Source organism: Takifugu rubripes, chromosome 3 (assembly GCF_901000725.2).
Source record: "Takifugu rubripes chromosome 3, fTakRub1.2, whole genome shotgun sequence".
NCBI classification, from domain to species: Eukaryota; Metazoa; Chordata; class Actinopteri; order Tetraodontiformes; family Tetraodontidae; genus Takifugu; species Takifugu rubripes.
Window position 1 is genome coordinate 1,103,363 of NC_042287.1, and position 17,350 is coordinate 1,120,712.

General features: G+C 53.7%; 2 protein-coding genes across 4 annotated transcripts; one reads left to right on the top strand and one right to left on the bottom strand.

The window, feature by feature from the left end:
- Positions 1 to 902: 902 nt before the first annotated feature.
- tegt (testis enhanced gene transcript (BAX inhibitor 1)) lies at positions 903 to 3,929 on the top strand. 2 transcript variants are annotated; one of them, XM_011619103.2, is made up of 10 exons: positions 903 to 1,026; positions 1,621 to 1,698; positions 1,779 to 1,887; positions 2,122 to 2,242; positions 2,321 to 2,369; positions 2,438 to 2,535; positions 2,607 to 2,686; positions 2,755 to 2,855; positions 3,176 to 3,251; positions 3,340 to 3,929. In XM_011619103.2, the coding sequence occupies exons 2-10, from the start codon at positions 1,643 to 1,645 to the stop codon at positions 3,361 to 3,363; spliced, it is 714 nt and encodes a 237-aa protein (XP_011617405.1). In that variant the 5' UTR covers positions 903 to 1,026; positions 1,621 to 1,642; the 3' UTR covers positions 3,364 to 3,929. The 2 variants fall into 2 exon arrangements, with proteins under 2 accessions (XP_011617405.1, XP_011617406.1); XM_011619104.2 differs by lacking the exon at positions 903 to 1,026 and adding an exon at positions 1,033 to 1,176.
- A 137-nt stretch (positions 3,930 to 4,066) lies between these two features.
- nckap5l (NCK-associated protein 5-like) lies at positions 4,067 to 17,313 on the bottom strand. 2 transcript variants are annotated; one of them, XM_011619107.2, is made up of 12 exons: positions 17,182 to 17,313; positions 9,703 to 9,834; positions 9,553 to 9,621; positions 9,442 to 9,480; positions 9,233 to 9,352; positions 9,044 to 9,136; positions 6,204 to 8,965; positions 5,987 to 6,116; positions 5,828 to 5,900; positions 5,202 to 5,474; positions 4,972 to 5,123; positions 4,067 to 4,807 (listed from the first exon to the last, which is right to left on the bottom strand). In XM_011619107.2, the coding sequence occupies exons 2-12, from the start codon at positions 9,832 to 9,834 to the stop codon at positions 4,547 to 4,549; spliced, it is 4,104 nt and encodes a 1,367-aa protein (XP_011617409.2). In that variant the 5' UTR covers positions 17,182 to 17,313; the 3' UTR covers positions 4,067 to 4,546. The 2 variants fall into 2 exon arrangements, with proteins under 2 accessions (XP_011617409.2, XP_029690202.1); XM_029834342.1 differs by lacking the exon at positions 17,182 to 17,313 and adding an exon at positions 11,340 to 13,499.
- Between the last annotated feature and the right edge of the window lie 37 nt (positions 17,314 to 17,350).

Genomic DNA, 17,350 nt, shown 5'->3' on the forward strand with positions numbered 1-17,350 from the left:
GTCAGCACGGAGGTCCAATCTTACATAATCTTTGAGTCAAAAATAAACCGATATATTTATTCACGATATCGAACTGATCGTTAATCTAGTTTCCATTTCGGGAGTCGTGTTTTTCGGGGAGTATTGACGGTGACGTCACGTGCACGAATGACACTCGCGGCTGATCTGCGCCCGGAAGCCGATTATCACTGCTGCGCATGCGCGGAGCTTTTACGCGGTATTCCCCTTCTCTATTTTTAAATCAATTTGTAAAGCAAAAATAAAAATAAAGATAACAGCACAGCTAAATGTGACCTAATGATTAGACGACCCCCTAAGTATGATAATTTGTCTGTCTATGATAGTAACTGGAACTACAGAATTAGTAACAATAAGCTTTTTCAAAGAGGTAGGTTTTAAGCCTAATCTTAAAAGTAGCGGTGGAGTCAGCCTCCCGTACTTGGACAGGGAGCTGGTTCCATAGCAGGGGGGCCTGGTAGCTAAATGCTCGGCCCCCCATTCTACTCCTAGAAACTCTGGGAACCACAAGTAGACCAGCATTCTGAGAGCAGAGCGGTCTATTGGGCTGGTAAGGTATCACTAGCTCCTCCAGGTAGGATGGAGCTAGGCCTCTGAGGACCTTGTAGGTCAAAAGAAGGGTTTTAAAAAATTATTCTAAATTTAACGGGCAGCCAATGAAGCGACGCCAGTACAGGAGTTATGTGATCTCTTTTGTCAATACCTGTCAGAACTCTGGCTGCAGCATTTTGGATCAACTGGAGGCTTCTTAAAGAGTTGTTTGGACACAATGATAATAAAGATTTACAATAGTCCAGCCTGGAAGTAACAAATGCATGGACTAACTTTTCAGCGTCATGCCTCGTCATTTAAACAAAAGTGTAATCGGTTGGCGCATGCGCAAGAGCAACATCACGTAGCCGCTAGTTCCGGGTGCAGATCTGGTCCTGACACGTCGAAATCGGAGCAGGAAATAGACGAAGAAGAAGCAGAATCTCGAGCGTCGTCAGTCTGAAGCTAACAGCGGAGGTAGGTACTTCATGCTAACAGCTTATGCTCACTATTTATCCCCGTGACGACGGCCGTAATATTAGCAGCAGAAAAGGAAAAAGACCGCTAAAAAATAGTCAGCTTAACGGACTCGTATTCGACTGCTCAGCGTATTTGCTGGTAACTGAGGTAATACTGGCTAAACGGGTTATGGATGTGTTAATGTCAGCAACTAGCCTCCGGTAATAACTAGCATGTTATGGCAAAGCTACTTAATTCGTTTCGCAGGTGTGAGTTGAAATCGAAAGCTGCATTTAATCTAAAGACCTTGTTTTATTGAACTCACGGCTAAAGTGACGCACTTGTGTTCGTTTTAGCGATTGTCAAAAGTTACTAAAAAGGACGCGACGTTATATTATCACCTTAAGGAGTGTGTTATTTAACGCGTGTTCGAATCAATGTCTGCGCCAGTCAAAACTGTTCGCATCATGGTTGGTTGATATTTAACCAGGTAGAGACGAAGTTCCATCCACGGACTAAACTCTTAATAGTTGTGTAGCACAGAACTTTGTACCGTTGCTGATTATCATCTGTTGGAACCTGGCGAGAACACGTGACCTTTGACCTTTTCAGGTATTCTTCACCTGCTGCCACCATGGACGTGTTTGACCGCAACATCAACATCGATGCTCTCTTCAAGTTCTCCCAGATGTACGTGAGCCCACTGTAATCTGCAGTAATCTGGTATCGTGTGTGTCCGTCATCCTCCACTTGTGTGTAATCTGCTGCAGATCTCGCTCCACTCAGCTGCACCTGAAGAACGTGTACTCCAGCCTGGCGGCGTGCATGCTCGTGGCTGCCGCCGGCTCTTACGTCCATGTCGTTACACGCCTCTTTCAGGTAAAGGAGCCTCTTTTGTTAACATTGTGCTAACGCCTTAATTAGCATTAAAGTCATTCTAGCTCAGAGCGGCTGACATATGAAGCTCTTTTGAGCTGAAAATGCTCCTCCCCTGTCCTGAGTGGACGGTCCATCCTAGTCATCCCTGATCGTCCCCCTGTGGGCGTTGGCTGCATGTCACTGGCTGTTAGAAAGCGGACATTCTGTCAGACGGGTAATGTTGTTTGTGGTCAGGGGGGCCTTCTGTCAGCCCTGGGCTCCCTGGCGATGATCGTGTGGCTCGGCATGACGCCTCACAGCCCCGAGTCGGAGCGGAAGAGAATGGCCATCCTGGCTGGCTTCGCCTTCCTCACAGGTACGCGAGCACGATCACGGCTAACGTGGAGACTGTGGTTGTCGCGCTGCTCTTAACTCCTTCTGATGCCCCATTCAGGTCTGGGTCTGGGCCCCACTCTGGACTTTGTCATTGCTGTCAATCCCAGGTAAGTGACGCCGGCAGCGAAGGGCGGGAGCAGAGCGGAGCCGCGTGTGACTGTGGCTGTCTCCTCAGCATCATCATCACGGCCTTCATGGGAACCTCGGTGATCTTCATCTGCTTCACTCTCAGCGCTCTGTACGCTAAACGCAGGAGCTACCTGTTCCTGGGAGGTGAGGGTCAGAGGGTCGGCGGCGGGTCAGCATGTCTCGGCTGAATAATGCTGAGTCATTGTTCTGTGCAGGTACCCTGATGTCTGCCCTCTCGCTGCTGCTCCTCCTGTCCCTCTTCAACATCTTCTTGGGCTCCGTTGTGCTCTTCAAGGTACCGCTCGGCTTATGATGTGACGCCCGTGTGTGAGGAAATGTGACGTGACACGCGTGTCCTTCCAGGCCAACATGTACGTGGGGCTGCTCATTATGTGCGGCTTCGTCCTCTTCGACACTCAGCTCATCATCGAAAAAGCCGAGAACGGGGACAAGGACTACGTGTGGTGAGTGAGTCTCCTGCTCCTGTTGGGCTTGCAGAGGTGTGTGGGGGACGCCAGGAGAGCAGTCACAACAGCTGATGGGGGTCCTCACCGTTGCCATGGTGACGCAGCAGCTACAGCGCAGGTGGTCTCGGGACAGTCGTGTTCAGTTCCATCTGGACCGAGTGACTCCCATGTCCTGCTCCCGTCCCCCTGTGTCTACGCCTGTCCCAGCAGTGTGCAGAGTGTGTGGTGCCCCCTGTTGCCTAGCAACCTCTGTGTTAGAAGAATTGTTGGAATATAACCTGTGACTGGGCACCAACATGTGACGCTTGTGTGTGAAGGCACTGTGTGGAACTCTTCCTGGACTTTGTCGCCATCTTCAGGAAGCTGATGGTCATCCTGGCCATGAACGACAAGGTACCCCCCTCCCCTTCTCCCCCACAGTATCCATCGTGTTGGAGTTTCCTTAAACAAAATCAATCACCTTGTTTTGTTTTTTCCCCAGGATAAGAAGAAGGAAAAGAAGTAGAGGTGGAGGGTGTCAGACAAGGCCTTGGTGCTTTTTCACTTCCTGTCTTCATTTATTAACTCTGTGGTTTCATTATTGAACTTTAGTTTTCTAATCAGTTAAAATGTGGCGCGCCCCCTCCCCTACAGCCCTGATGTGAATGATGCTGCAGGAAGCCCGCTGGCCTGTAGGGGGCAATGCCAACTTTTGAAGGAGCACTATAGTGCCATAAATTCTGACCAGCTCTTGGGTGGGTCATGTGATCACCTGCCCGCCCCCCCCCCTGCTCTTTGATTTGAAGTCATTGATCTGCATACTGATGGATTTAGTCGTGTCTTTGTAGTGGTGCGATTAGTAAGTTGGCCAAACGCTGGTTTATTTATGCATTTCCTTTTTTCTCTGACGCTCCATGCTCGTCTCGTGGGTTTAGCGGAGTGTGTCGACGGGTGTAACTGATTGTGAACACAGCTGTGTGTCCACCCCCACCCCCACTTCTGGTGTCCTGCACCTGTCGAATGTTAAAGAATTAATTTGATGTAAACCTGAACAATTTGATACATTTGCTGAAATAAATGTGTTGATCAGATTGTCTCGCCTTCATGACGGCTACCATTTATCCGGGGGGGGGGGGGGGGGGGGTTAAAGTGGTCAGTACAGGAAGCACTTCACAACTCTGGACGGACTAACTGGAGCATTTTGGGGGCCGGAGGAAACGACCAGCTCGGCACGTTAAATGAAAAGCTTTTAATTAGAAAGTTGAAAAACGACCCCTACTGGCTAGAGAATGAACAGCAACAGATATGAGCGCGTTCTACTGAGTGAAGAGACGGCAGGTTTCACAAAAAGGGTTCAAATAAATAAATAATACATAGCAGCCGAATGATGTCGGCTTTTCTCTCGTGTCATTATTGCTGGTATATATTACCTTTAACGCGTGGTGGCTGAAAACCAAACGATTCTACACTTGGACCTGTGATGAAGAGTCACATGAACATTCACTTTATACACCATGTGCTGAAACGAGAAGATGAGGAAGTGTGCTAATCTTTAGCTTGGCCATGCATCTTGTCGTCCTATACACTGCGTCAGTCCACAGGTGACCACTGGGTGGCGTTTGGCTTCGCCGTGGATCGGAAACCCTGAGAAGTCTTTCGTTCCACCTTTCCAGTCACAGCAGAGGATGGAGAGATCAGGCGTGGTCCGCTCAGCCCTGGCTGCCACAGGACGACAGGCTGTCGTACAGCGAGTCACTGAGGGACTCGGGGGTCTCCAGGACTTGAGGTCGACTTGGGGAGAGGGCTTCCTCCGGGCGCTCCCTGAGCAGTTCAAGCCCCGCCTCCCGACTCATTTCCGGAACGCTGGGACCACGAGTCTTCCCCCTGCGGCTCCCGCCAGCCTGAGCTGGGATGGGCAGGCTGCCTGGATCCACCACCCGGCTGGAGGAAGGACCACCTGCCTTCAGGCTCTGAGAGGAAGAATAGAGGTGGGGGTGGGGGTGGTGGTCATGTGACTTGCCTTATGTAACCAAGTGGGTTAGAGACTGGAGCTGAATCTTTAATCTGTAGCTGCTACATTAATGATGAAGACACAATGTGGGTTTATGTAACAGGAGGGTGTTTGGACGCTCACCCCTCTGAACGCCGACCCGAACGACACCTCCTCTTCCTCCTCCTCTTCCACGGCCAGGTAGACCTCCGCAGGGCCCGCCGGGGTCTTCAGATTGGGGAACGTCCACGTCTTGGAACGAGGCGTAAACACGTTGGACCCATGAGCGTCTTTGTCTACACGCGGAGACATGGGAGACATTGTCATCGCTGCACATCACCAGCTGGGACAGCGCTGCGGAACTTTGGGGTCACCTTCGTGGAGCACGCCGGCCGAGGTCCGTCCTTCCAGCACAGACCCGTACTGGAGCGGGGGACCCAGCTGTTTGTGGGACACGAAGCTCTCGTCCTGGGAGGTCAGCTCTCGGTCCAGCGTGCGTGCCCGGCGGCTGGCCCGACCCGGGGAACTTGTCGAGCGGTGGTCGGCCCTGGTCTTGGACAGGCCCCGCCCCGCCGCTCCACCGCTGCAGTCTGGTAAAGGGAAGGTTCCGATCCCACTATCCAGGGTGTAGGTGGACGCTCCAGAACCTGAGGAGGACAGTTGGACACAGAGAGTCAACACTTTCTGCCCTCGGAGTCACGGCGGCGGACACTTTTCTCCCACCGAGCCGCCGTCTCCTCCAATCGATGACAGATTTCACACAGAAAGAAGAATCTAATTAATAACGCATGACTCGTTAAATCATTTATGGCCTCTGCAGCTCCCTGGAGGCGTGGCCTCCTTATTCCACTTTGATCTGCTATCAGAGCTACAGCTCGTTATTTTCGTTGCCATGCTAATGACGCCAGACGCTAATGACGCCAGATGTTTGTGTAGAAGCTCGGCGCGCCTCATCCTTCAGGGAGGGGCGGCTGCCGGAGCCCTCAGAGTCGTTGATCACCTGTGAAGTGCTGGGCGTGAACGGAATCCGCCAGGTTCTCATCCGACGTGATCTTGCTGATCCGCTCGGATCCCTGCAGGACGAGAATCTGGGTAAACGTAGCTCCCGCCAGGATAAAACCGGCCAGTTGGGGCGTAGATGTGACGGTGTCCGACTCACCTTCTCCACGTCCTCGCCGCCGCTGCCGTGGCCGATGATGTCACTGTGCAGGCTGAACATGGGCTTGGAGGTCTTGCAGTCGAAGGAGAGGCGGCGCTGCGGAACGCTGACCACGTCCTTCCCGTCCACTCTGCAGGCACCAAAGACAAGCTCACCATGGAAGCCAGACCAGAGTGCCGATCAGCTCAAAGTCCAGGAAGCACCTGTAGGTTCTCACCTGTTGAGCAGCTGCTGCATGAAGTTGTCTGAGCGAGCTCCTCTGTACATGACCGCCAGCTGTCCCTGAGCCTGGTCCATCACCACCTCGCAGGAGTGACCCCTGCCGGAACGCTCCACATATGCCCGCTCCTCCTCCAGGGCCCTCCTCAGACCTTCGGCCTTCTCCATCAGGGTGGAGATGTTCAGCCCCTCCACCCCTTCCTTGCACCTGCCGGCCATCTTGGCGGAGTCCCGACCCACCGAGGGAATGTTGATCTTCCACTCCTTCTTGTCGTCCTTGCCTTTGGCCGCCTCCGTTTTGCGGCTGAGCGCGGGCAGCTTGCTCTTCTTCAGGCCGAACCAGCTGGCGATGCCATTGGAGGTCTTCTGCTTGACCTCGGCGCTCTGGCCCCCTCGGTCCTGCTCCTGCAGCTTCAGCACGTTCTCTTCGATGCCTTTCATCACCTTCTGCTCGATGGCCGACTGCAGGCCGGGCACCGGCTGCAGCGGCTTCTCTGCTTCAGACGACGGAGGCCTTGGAGGCGGCGGCGGGAGGCTGTCTCCATACGCCGGGTTCTTCCGTCCTTTCCCGACGATCTTTGCCCGCTCTTCCGATTTGGAGGAGTAGCGTGGGGCCTCTGAGGGCTTCGCCCCTCTGTGCACGGAGGGACCCTGGCAGGGTTTGGATGGGGATTTGGGGGGGATTTTGTTTGGGCTGTTGGTATTGTGAGGACCAACACCTGGTTTCAGGTTGTAGGCCAGATTCAGGGAGCCGGGACACTTGATGTTGCTGCGCAGTACCTGTGGAGCATCTGCACTCGGGGACGGCAGCCCAAACTTGCTCTTGGAGCCTTCGGCCTTCACACACAGCTCTTGTTTGACTGCAGGCGGCCCAGGCGCCTGACATTTCCCAGCCTGTTCGTAGGGCTGCGAAGCCCCCGGATACCTCAGACCGCTTCCTTTGGGTTTACTGTCCAAAGCGTCACTGTATTTCAAATGTCTCTGTTCCTCCTTATGGAGCTCTGGGGGCTTCTCTGCTGCGGAACCCTCATTTAGCGGGTCAACTGGTCTGAGACCAACCGGTAGCTCCTCAGAACTTCTCAGCTTTCCCAGCGCAGCTAGCCGATCTTTGAAGGCGTGGTGACTGGAATCCACCTGGCTCCGGACTCCAGCAGCAGCGGGCCGCTTAGGGATGGAAGAGGAGTCCGGCTTTCTCGCTGAAGGCGCCAGCTGGGCGGGTTCAGGTCCGCGATCTTGTTTATCTTCGGGCTGCAAGTAGCTCACTCTGGACTGAGAGCTGCTGAGGGCAGCATTGGGAGGACTGTGTTGGTTCACCCACACGGGACTGTCTGAATCCTCCTCCTCCTCCTCCTCCTCCTCCTCATCTGAGCTGGATTCTGAAGACGATGAGGAGGACTGCTTTTGTTGAGGAGGGGGGTTGAGGACGTTCTCTGGCAGGGACTTCACCAGTTTCCTCTCCCCAACATTGGCCTTTGACTGGGCTGGAAGTGTGGTTCTTTTTTCCAAGCTCTGGCTCAGTTCCTCTTCTCTGGAGCTGGTAGACATAATACAGACGTTTTCATAATGAGGGACCCTCGGGGACACTTTGGGTGACGAGGAGGAAGTGGCCACCTTAGAACTAACAATACCTTTTGAAGCAGAAAGACTGCTGTCGTTTGTGTCGTTGGCGGGCGATGAGCAGACGTCTCCTGGCTGTGGAGGGGAGGTTGGGGCCGAGTGTGTGGCGGGGTAGGACTCGGACCTGGCGGGCGGCGGGGGAGGCTGCCTGCACCTCTCGGTGGTGGTAGCTCTGCGTGTGGGGACAGGGGAGTGGTACACCTCGTAGTTGTTTGTGCGACAGGGGATTCTGGAGCTGCGCGTGAGTTGGGGGCTCAGACGGACAGCAGGAGTCGAAGCTGGGGACTTGTCGCCTATTGAAGGGATCTTCAAAAACTTGAGCAGCTTGGACGGGGAGTTGATGGCGGCGGCCTTCACGTCACTCAGGCAGGACGAGCTCGGGCTGACAGAAGCGCCGGCTCTCACGGAGGAAGCTTCCTGATCCACGACGCCCGGGTCAGCGATGGCTGAGGGGTCGCCGGATAAACCGTTATGAGTGACATCAGCCGCCTCCATGTCACAGTGGGAAACGTGGGAGGTCGGGTAGAAACCAGTGAGCTCCTCAGCAGCGGCCTCAGAGTCCTCCTGCTCCAGCTGCACCCCCTCCAGGCTCTGACTGGCTCCTTCTGTGGCTGAAGAGCGGATGCTGGCGCCCGCCGGTGGCTGGGCGGCCTCGCTCTTGCTGCACGCTTTTGACTCCGCGGTCCTGACTGTCGCAGCTGTAGGACCCACATGGGCCGCCGTCTTGGCTTTGGAGGGACTGCAGGCGTGGTTGCAGGGCTTGGTGGGACCCTCTGTGCTCCTTTTGCAGTGCAGACAGCAGCTGTTCCCTCCCTCGCACTGTACCACACCTTCACCGTTCACGTGCTGGCGGGCGTCGCTATCGGAGCAGGAACAGTGGCAGTGCGCATGGTGGGCTTTGCACTGGAGCTGGAGCGGATCCGCGGTGGCCAACACGGCCTCGGTGGACATCAGCACTTGGCTGTAGTCGCAGAAGGACAAGCTGGTTGTGGACGGGTGGAACTTCAGGGGGTCCGTCTCCTCCATCTTTCGAAGGACCTCTAGGATGTGCGCCTTCTTCTTGAAGAACGGAGAGAGGGCCTCCATGGATGCCGCGGGTCCACGGGGGCCCGGGGAGGAGTGCTGTGTGCGGAAACCGTTCCCCTGAGGGCAGACAGAGATCTCCATCAGCACATGGACTAGGTCAGACCTGCAGAGCCTGCCGCAGGAAGTGGATACCACCTTGGTTTGTGCTTCAGTCTGTGCAGGTTCTACCAGCTTAGCAGAGTCATTGTGCAGCTGTGCGTTGAACTCTGGGAGCGGTCCCGTCTGCACCTGGAGAACCGGGAGAACAGCAATGTCACGGGGCAGGCGGGACAGTACAAACCCCTCCGCTGAAGATCCTCCAGCTTTAAGCTCAGATGAAGCTACCTGCAAGTGAGCAGCGGGCTGGTTGGGCAGCTTCTGCTGGAACAGCTCACAGAGGGCCCGGTTCTGCCTCTCCAGGTCAAACACCAACATCTTCAGCTTGATGCACTCCTCCCTCAGGTCCTGGCCAATCACATCACAATCAAAGCAGGCACATCCCCGGTTAGCTACAGCTAGCTCAGACATGCTAACCAGCAGAAGTGAAGACTCACCTTTTGGTTGAGCAAAGCCTGGACCACATGATTGGCGACCTGAGGGGAGAGGAGCGGACATGTGACACCAGACCACAGAACCAAACCCTCTTCTTCAGGAGAGCAACTCACCTCATCCAAACATCTCTCGTAAGCTTCTCTCTGACTCTCGTTGGCCAACAGCAGAGCAGAGTTTTCTGCCTGAAACGGCAGGAAACCCTGTCATCCCACTTCCTGTTTCATCTCTAACCACATGGATGGTGCATAAGTGTGTGTGCTGACCTCCAGCTCCCTCAGTCGGTCCATCAGGTCGCTGCTGTTGTCCTCCAGGTAGGACTCCGCGTCTGCTTCCTCCTCCGAGCCGAAGTCTTCGCCGCACACGCGCTGTTCCGTCTCGTCAGACATTGTTCTCATCTAGAACCGCAGTGAAATCCCATGATTCTGGAGCAGATTTCCATAAAAACTCTGACGTTCCTTAAGGATATTTTTAGGAACTTTAAAACCATCAACCATCAGCCGTCAATATGTCCTCAATGTCCTCAATGTTACTGGTTCTGGTCCAATCAGGAGCTGGCCAACAAAGACACGCTCACGTCTGCCGAGTCATGACTAAAAACGTCAATATTCGACCTCGGCCTGCCACGGTGAAGATGATGAAAGAGCAAAGCAGTAAGCTGTCAGAGAGAAGAAAGCCATGGGGGGGGGGGGGTCATCAAAGACCGTTGATCACAGCTCAGCCACGTTCTGGGAAACGTTCAATACTGAGAAGAGAAAGTGGCCGAGAGTGAAACGGGATCTGCCCGTTTCCAGGAAGAACGCCAGCTCTGACTGACAGCGCTGCTCGTGGATCCACTGGATCTAATGGGAGGGGGATCAATGCCGCCCATCAAAGAGCAGGAGGACCGAAGGCGATGGACACACAGAGATGTCATCAAAGCACAGCAGCAGCAGCAGAAGAAGAAGAGGAAGTAGGCTAAAAATAACCAGCAACAACCACAGCTGCCTTCACCTTCCTCAGGTCTACTTCCTGTTCCACCCCCTCGTTAGACCCCCAAACACCCACAATGCACCTGGCCTCATCACCGTGGAGGTGGTGGCGACAGGGGTATTTGGTGAGGAGCAGGAACAGACCGCCATGCCAACACCATGAGAACCCCTCCCCCCCCCCACTGAGAGCGGAGAAGATGAATAATTCAGCAGCAGCTCTGAAGTGTGGGATTCCCTGTCAGATAAAGTGGGACGAGGCGTCTGCAGCGCGTCTCCTCAATCCGAAATGGGATTAGAGCCCAGGAGCATCTGTCTGCTCAATCTGGACCGCCGGCTCCTGCAGCATGAGCACCTGGTCCTGGCGCCGTGATCCCCTCAGCGGGGCTTAGAGCAGGAACCGGGACAGATCACGGCGGCGATGGTTCTGCCGACGCTGGAGTTGCTGTCTGGAGTTCTGCTCCATCAGGAAACCGTTCAGAAACCGGAGTCCTGCAGAACTCTGGACTTCAATCATTTCCCCTCATGGTCTCCATCACAGAACACCCTCCGGTCCCCCGGACCGGGACAGGTTTTCACACAACTACTGACCCACCGAGCCTTTTAACTAATCAATCACCCCACACATGAGCATCGTCACGTGACCGCTGGGATCTACATGGGTGTCAACACAAAAACCTGAACCAGAAACAGAGAAACCAGGCCCCAGGAGGACCAATGAGACCCCAGTAAAACGTGGAGGGGGAGGGGATGGAGGACCACACCTTTCAACCCAAAAAAGGGTTGAAAGGTGGGATGTTAACACATACACACACACACACACACAGCTGCAGCCAGAAGTCACTCATCAGATGCTAATGCTAACCTGAACAATCACTGAGGGTCCACTCATGTCAACACTGCCCCCCCCCCACGTCCCTCTGGACGCCGCTCACCTCCTTTCAGTCACCCCGTCAGCACCTCCAGCTCTCCTCCCAGCATGCCCGGCGCAGGACGTGGCCTCACATTCCCGTCCAGCGCCGCAGCCCCTGAAGGAAGCCGGTTTCCTGCGCAGCTACAGCGGGCTGCGTTTGCACTGCGTCACCGAGCGATCTGCTGAAGACGCCGTGTCTCCCATTGTTCCAGGGACGAGTGTGGCTACAGCCTGCCTACTACAACAGCTGTGGACCAGCCCCCACCTCCTGCTCCTCCTACTGCTGCTGCTCAGCGTTAACCCTGCAGCTGCCGGCGCCAGCCGTAAAAACCAGCAACGGGTTGGGGAAGGGGGGGGGGGGGCTGCAGCATGGAGGACAAAGGAGCAGAGAGGATACTCAACACAGAGGACAAAGGACGAGCTGTCCTGAGGGAGGACAGTCACCTCCACCTGATCGGCCCTCCACAGTCTCAACACACTGTTCCTTTCTCAGCTGCGGCTGCTCCCAGATCAGCTTGGCTCGTTCATGGGGACATGCAGAGCACCGCGCGGCCACCAGGGGGCGCGAACAGCCGTTTTGGGCTTTTATTTGGGGTTTATTGAGCATGAAAACACTCTCAGCTATTGTCCCGATCGCTGAGCTGTCACTTTCCCCATGATGCCTTGCTGCTCCAGCATCTGTCAGCATCAGAGTGACACTGCGGGCAAAGTTACCCCGTTCAGGACAGGCGACGCATGTTGGAGTGTGGGGGGAACCACAAGAACTTGGACACTTTTAGGGAAAATAAGTTGGGTGTCTTCACCCGGTTGTTGGTTGTGCAGATTTTCAACTGCGGTGACTCACGCTGGTCCTCGCTAACGAAGCCACATCAGCACCAGACATACCAGACACACTAGTGGATGACAACACCAGCGGCTGCCACGGCAACAACGGCGGGAGCAAGAAAACACGGCTAATTCAATAAAGACAAACACGTGTTTGACCCGGTTCGGCACTGACGAGCCGGGACACGGTCTCAGACAGGTCTCCTGTGTGTCTCCGTCACATGGGGGTGGGAGGAAGAGGAGGAGAGGCCAGATGAAGGACGGGAGCGTGCAAGAGGATTGGACCGGACCTGGACCTGGACCTGGACCTGGACCTGCCCTTCCCCAACAACCTTCCCTGAGCACCGAGCAGCACCGGCTCACGTGGCTGGAGAGACGTTAGAAGACCTGCTGATCACATGACCTGAATTCCACAGCGCGGACCAGGAAGTGTCACTGACGGACACGTCTGGATCAGCAGAACAGCACCAGCCTGCGGTGGTCCTCCAGCAGATGGTCCGGTGTTCTGTGAGGAACCTCCAGGGAACCTCTGAATGAGGGCTGTAAATCAGCGGCTGGGGAACAAACCCCCACTCAGGCCCAGACGGTTTAATGAGCCGCTCCACGCTGCTACAGCGGTGACTCTCAGGCCCCCCCACTGGGCCTGGCTCCAGCTGGACCTGGTTCCGATCCAGATCCAGCTTGTTCTCAGTTTTAAACGGGACTCAGCCCCATCTAAACCATCAGAGCCCCAGATGTGAAAATATTCAGAGTATGTTCCGCTAATGAGAACCACCCGGCCCATATTTGCTCCTCTGGTGGGGGGGGTGGGGGTCTCCAGTCTGCTGCTGCATTGTGTCATATTTAGAACCTGATCCTGACTCACAACCACCTCCTGGCCCATCAGACCTCCCGAGCGTGTCAGCCAGAGCCAGGAGAACTGGAGAACAGAACCTTGGTTGAGATCAGGGACCATTGTCATGACCCAGAACAAGGAAAAAGCAGTTGATCCAAGACCAATGAGCAGACCGGAACCGGGAGACCTGACGACATTATTGATCAGTGTTGGATCAAAGGCAACTGTGATGGTCCAGACCTGACTCAGCATTCTGTCCTTCATGATTCAAGAGTTCCTCCAGTCACACAGAACCTGGATGAGAAGCAGAACCTCTGACCCCTGACCTCTGACCCTTGACACATCTGCCAGGGAACCTCAAACACTCAAGCACTTCCTGTTCCAAAGAGGAGCCTGACTGATGACTTCAATATGGAGTCTCAACAACACTGTTGGTGTAGGTGGAGCTGGTTATACTGGGACAGAGAGGGTAAAAGACTGGTTATACTGGGAGAGAAAGGGTCAATGACTGATTATACTGGGACAGAGGGGAAGAACACACTGGTTATACTGGGACAGAGAGGATAAATGACTGGTTATACAGGGACAGAGGGATTAGATGACTGGTTATACTGGGACAGAGGGGAAGAACACACTGGTTATACTGTGACAGAAAGGGTAAATGACTGGTTATACTGTGACAGAGGGTAGAAGACTGGTTATACTGGGGCAGAGAGGCTAAATGACTGATTATACTGGGACAGAGAGGATAAATGACTGGTTATACTGGGACAGAGAGGATAAATGACTGGTTATACTGGGACAGAGAGGATAAATGACTGGTTATACTGGAACAGAGAGGATAAATGACTGGTTATATTGGGACAGAGAGGGTATCTGACTCATTATACTGGGACAGAGAGAGTATCTGAGTGGTTATACTGGGACAGAGAGGGTAAATGACTGGTTATACTGGGACAGAGAGGGTAACTGACTGGTTATACTGGGACAGAGAGGATAAATGACTGGTTATACTGGAACAGAGAGGATAAATGACTGGTTATACAGGGACAGAGGGGTTAAATGACTGGTTATACTGGAACAGAGAGGTTAACTGACTGGTTATACTGGGACAGAGAGGGTAAATGACTGGTTATACTAGGACAGAGAGGGTAATTGACTGGTTATACTGGGACAGAGAGGATAAATGACTGGTTATACTGGGACAGAGGGGTTAAATGACTGGTTATACTGGAACAGAGAGGGTAAATGACTGGTTATACTGGAACAGAGAGGATAAATGACTGGTTATACTGGGACAGAGAGGGTAACTGACTGGTTATACTGGAACAGAGAGGGTAAATGACTGGTTATACTGGGACAGAGAGGATAAATGACTGGTTATACTGGGACAGAGAGGGTAACTGACTGGTTATACTGGGACAGAGAGGATAAATGACTGGTTATACTGGGACAGAGAGGATAAATGACTGGTTATACTGGGACAGAGAGGATAAATGACTGGTTATACTGGAACAGAGAGGATAAATGACTGGTTATACAGGGACAGAGGGGTTAAATGACTGGTTATACTGGAACAGAGAGGTTAACTGACTGGTTATACTGGGACAGAGAGGGTAAATGACTGGTTATACTAGGACAGAGAGGGTAATTGACTGGTTATACTGGGACAGAGAGGATAAATGACTGGTTATACTGGGACAGAGGGGTTAAATGACTGGTTATACTGGAACAGAGAGGGTAAATGACTGGTTATACTGGAACAGAGAGGATAAATGACTGGTTATACTGGGACAGAGAGGGTAACTGACTGGTTATACTGGAACAGAGAGGGTAAATGACTGGTTATACTGGGACAGAGAGGATAAATGACTGGTTATACTGGGACAGAGAGGGTAACTGACTGGTTATACTGGGACAGAGAGGATAAATGACTGGTTATACTGGAACAGAGAGGATAAATGACTGGTTATACTGGGACAGAGAGGGTAACTGACTGGTTATACTGGGACAGAGAGGATAAATGACTGGTTATACTGGAACAGAGAGGATAAATGACTGGTTATACTGGGACAGAGAGGGTAACTGACTGGTTATACTGGGACAGCGAGTATCTGACTGGTTATCCTGGAACAGAGAGGATAAATGACTGGTTATACTGGGACAGAGAGGGTAAATGACTGGTTATACTGGGACAGAGAGGGTAAGTGACTGGTTATACTGGGACAGAGGGGATAAATGACTGGTTATACTGGGACAGAGAGGGTTAATGACTGGTTATGCTGGGACAGAGAGGGTAAATGACTGGTTATGCTGGGACAGAGCACCAGTCAGCAGGATAATGGTTGTGAGGAAGCCTATGAAGATGTTCAACAGCAGCCCAAAGACCCTGGTGAAGCTTCTGATCCGACAACCTTTACATCTATTGTTCAGACTGAGAGCTCACAAACTCCAGTTCCTGGTTCTCCTGAGCCACAGAAACTCTGTCTCTTTCACTTCCTGTTGCGGCTGTTAGCGAGTTGGTGCTGTGCTAAGTGCTCGTCTCAAATGGAGCATTAAAGTTCTAATTCCAGCTCTCTTATTCCCGACTGCAGCGGCCAATTAGACCTCTGACAAGTCGGAGCAGTTCAGTGAACCAGTCGGTGCAGCGGAGCTTCCTGTGAGCAGCCCGGTCGGAGCCCAGGGTGGCGTCTGTGTGCAGCAGAACATCTGGGAGCGATTAGAGGCGGGCGGCGCAGCGAGATACCGCCGGTTCTCCGGCTGCTTTCATGATGTCACGCAGCCGCGTTTGTGAAGGACCAGCCTTGAGCACTGAGACCAGCTCCCGGCCCGGCTCGGTCCACTGACTGTCCTCCTGGTCCAGGATGGGATATTTCTCAACAAGGTTCCGACAGACCAAAATAATGAATCATCCAGCCTGTCTCACCAGCGTGAGGTCTCACCATGTCTGGTGGGGTCCTCACCCTGGAGACCACCAAGCCTCGGGTCAGATGACTGTTGTCACAGCCAAACCATCAACAATGCATGAGGTTCTGCTGCTGGGACCAGGTTCTCCTCTGTCAACACTGTTTATCTGAGAGATAGCAGCAGTTTTAAATAAACTGAGACTCAAACACACAACAAACAGCATAGGAACCAGGTGAGAGCCAGGAGGAACACCACAGAGCAGGCCAGGACCACCTACAGATAACTGGAGGAGGGAAGGTCTCCTAAAACCTACTAGATTAGTGAGGAACAGCACAGAAACAGGACCTGAGCAGACCAGAGGTGGAAGCTGGAGATGCTCCCAACAAGCTTTGGTCCATTGTTTTGTTCTGCAAGCCTTAACACAGCAGGATTTATGGTTTCCGTTGACAACAGACAATGAAGGTCGATATGTTCCCATCATCCATCCACCCATCATCCATCTGGAGGGGAACCTCTCCCTTAGCAACCATGAACACAACAAAACCACAGCCCAAGCAGGCAGCAGCTCCAGAAGAACCCTTCTGGAGAACATTATTGTTGTCCAACCTGAGTAAAAGGGAGACCTTTGCCGGCCCGGGGATCAGAATCCAATCTCTCCAACACATGGAGCGGTTTAAAGTTCTGCTTCCTCTCAACAGTGATGGAGCACCAACCCGAGAACATCGAGACTTGTGGAACCTGGATGGGGCTGAGGAACCTCTCCGCCAGCTCCATCTGTTTAAAGGGATCATTTAGCCCGCTCCTCTCCTAGTTCTAGTGGAGCTGGTTGGTTCCGCAGACGGGATGAGCCGTCCGTAAGGCTTCTAATGTCCGTGAGGATGCTGAAATGGAGCAGCCATTTAATGCTGCGCGTGTTGGAAAAGCACCGTTATTAATGCGGGTCTCGGCTCAGGTTTACACCCGCAAACAGGCGCCCACTGCGCCGCCGCTGCCTCCGTGCTAGCTCCCCGCCACCGATGCGACGCAAACAGAGAAAAGCCTCATTTTAACGGTGGCTCTGCTCCTCAAAACCCAGAAACCGGCACCGACGGCAGAACCCATCCGGCCGGGCCGGCGGTGTTCGGCTGCCAGGGGGTGATAAAAACACGGCCGACGCCGTCCAGCAACCAGTTAGCCACCGTTAGCTTCACCGCGCCGGCGACGCTCGGTCAGTGAGCGGCGCCAGAACCGGACCGCGCTCCGCCGAAGGTCCGGGCGAGCCAGAAGCCCTCGACGGTCGTACCGTTGGTCCACTCACCTCAGGAGACGCGCATCGCGGTGGTTCTGGGCGGAAAAGCGGCCGTTAGCGGGTGCGTGCGGGGCTCATTGTGCCGCCGCCTCCTGCCAGCAGCCTCGGTGCTGTTCGGGTTCAGGAAAAGTGATGTCATTGTATGAAATCTCATTACCGCCCCAGTTTGCTCCACTAA

Excerpts from the sequence above, each read along its gene's own strand:
- nckap5l (XM_011619107.2), bottom strand. The coding sequence starts at position 9,834 with ATGAGAACAATGTCTGACGAGACGGAACAGCGCGTGTGCGGCGAAGAC. Across the intron at positions 9,481-9,552 it reads ACGAGAGATGTTTGGATGAG|GTCGCCAATCATGTGGTCCA; the intron begins GTGAGTTGCTCT and ends CTCTCCCCTCAG. Across the intron at positions 6,117-6,203 it reads ATGCAGCAGCTGCTCAACAG|AGTGGACGGGAAGGACGTGG; the intron begins GTGAGAACCTAC and ends TGGTGCCTGCAG.
- tegt (XM_011619103.2), top strand. The coding sequence starts at position 1,643 with ATGGACGTGTTTGACCGCAACATCAACATCGATGCTCTCTTCAAGTTC. Across the intron at positions 1,699-1,778 it reads CTCTTCAAGTTCTCCCAGAT|ATCTCGCTCCACTCAGCTGC; the intron begins GTACGTGAGCCC and ends AATCTGCTGCAG. Across the intron at positions 2,536-2,606 it reads GAGCTACCTGTTCCTGGGAG|GTACCCTGATGTCTGCCCTC; the intron begins GTGAGGGTCAGA and ends TGTTCTGTGCAG.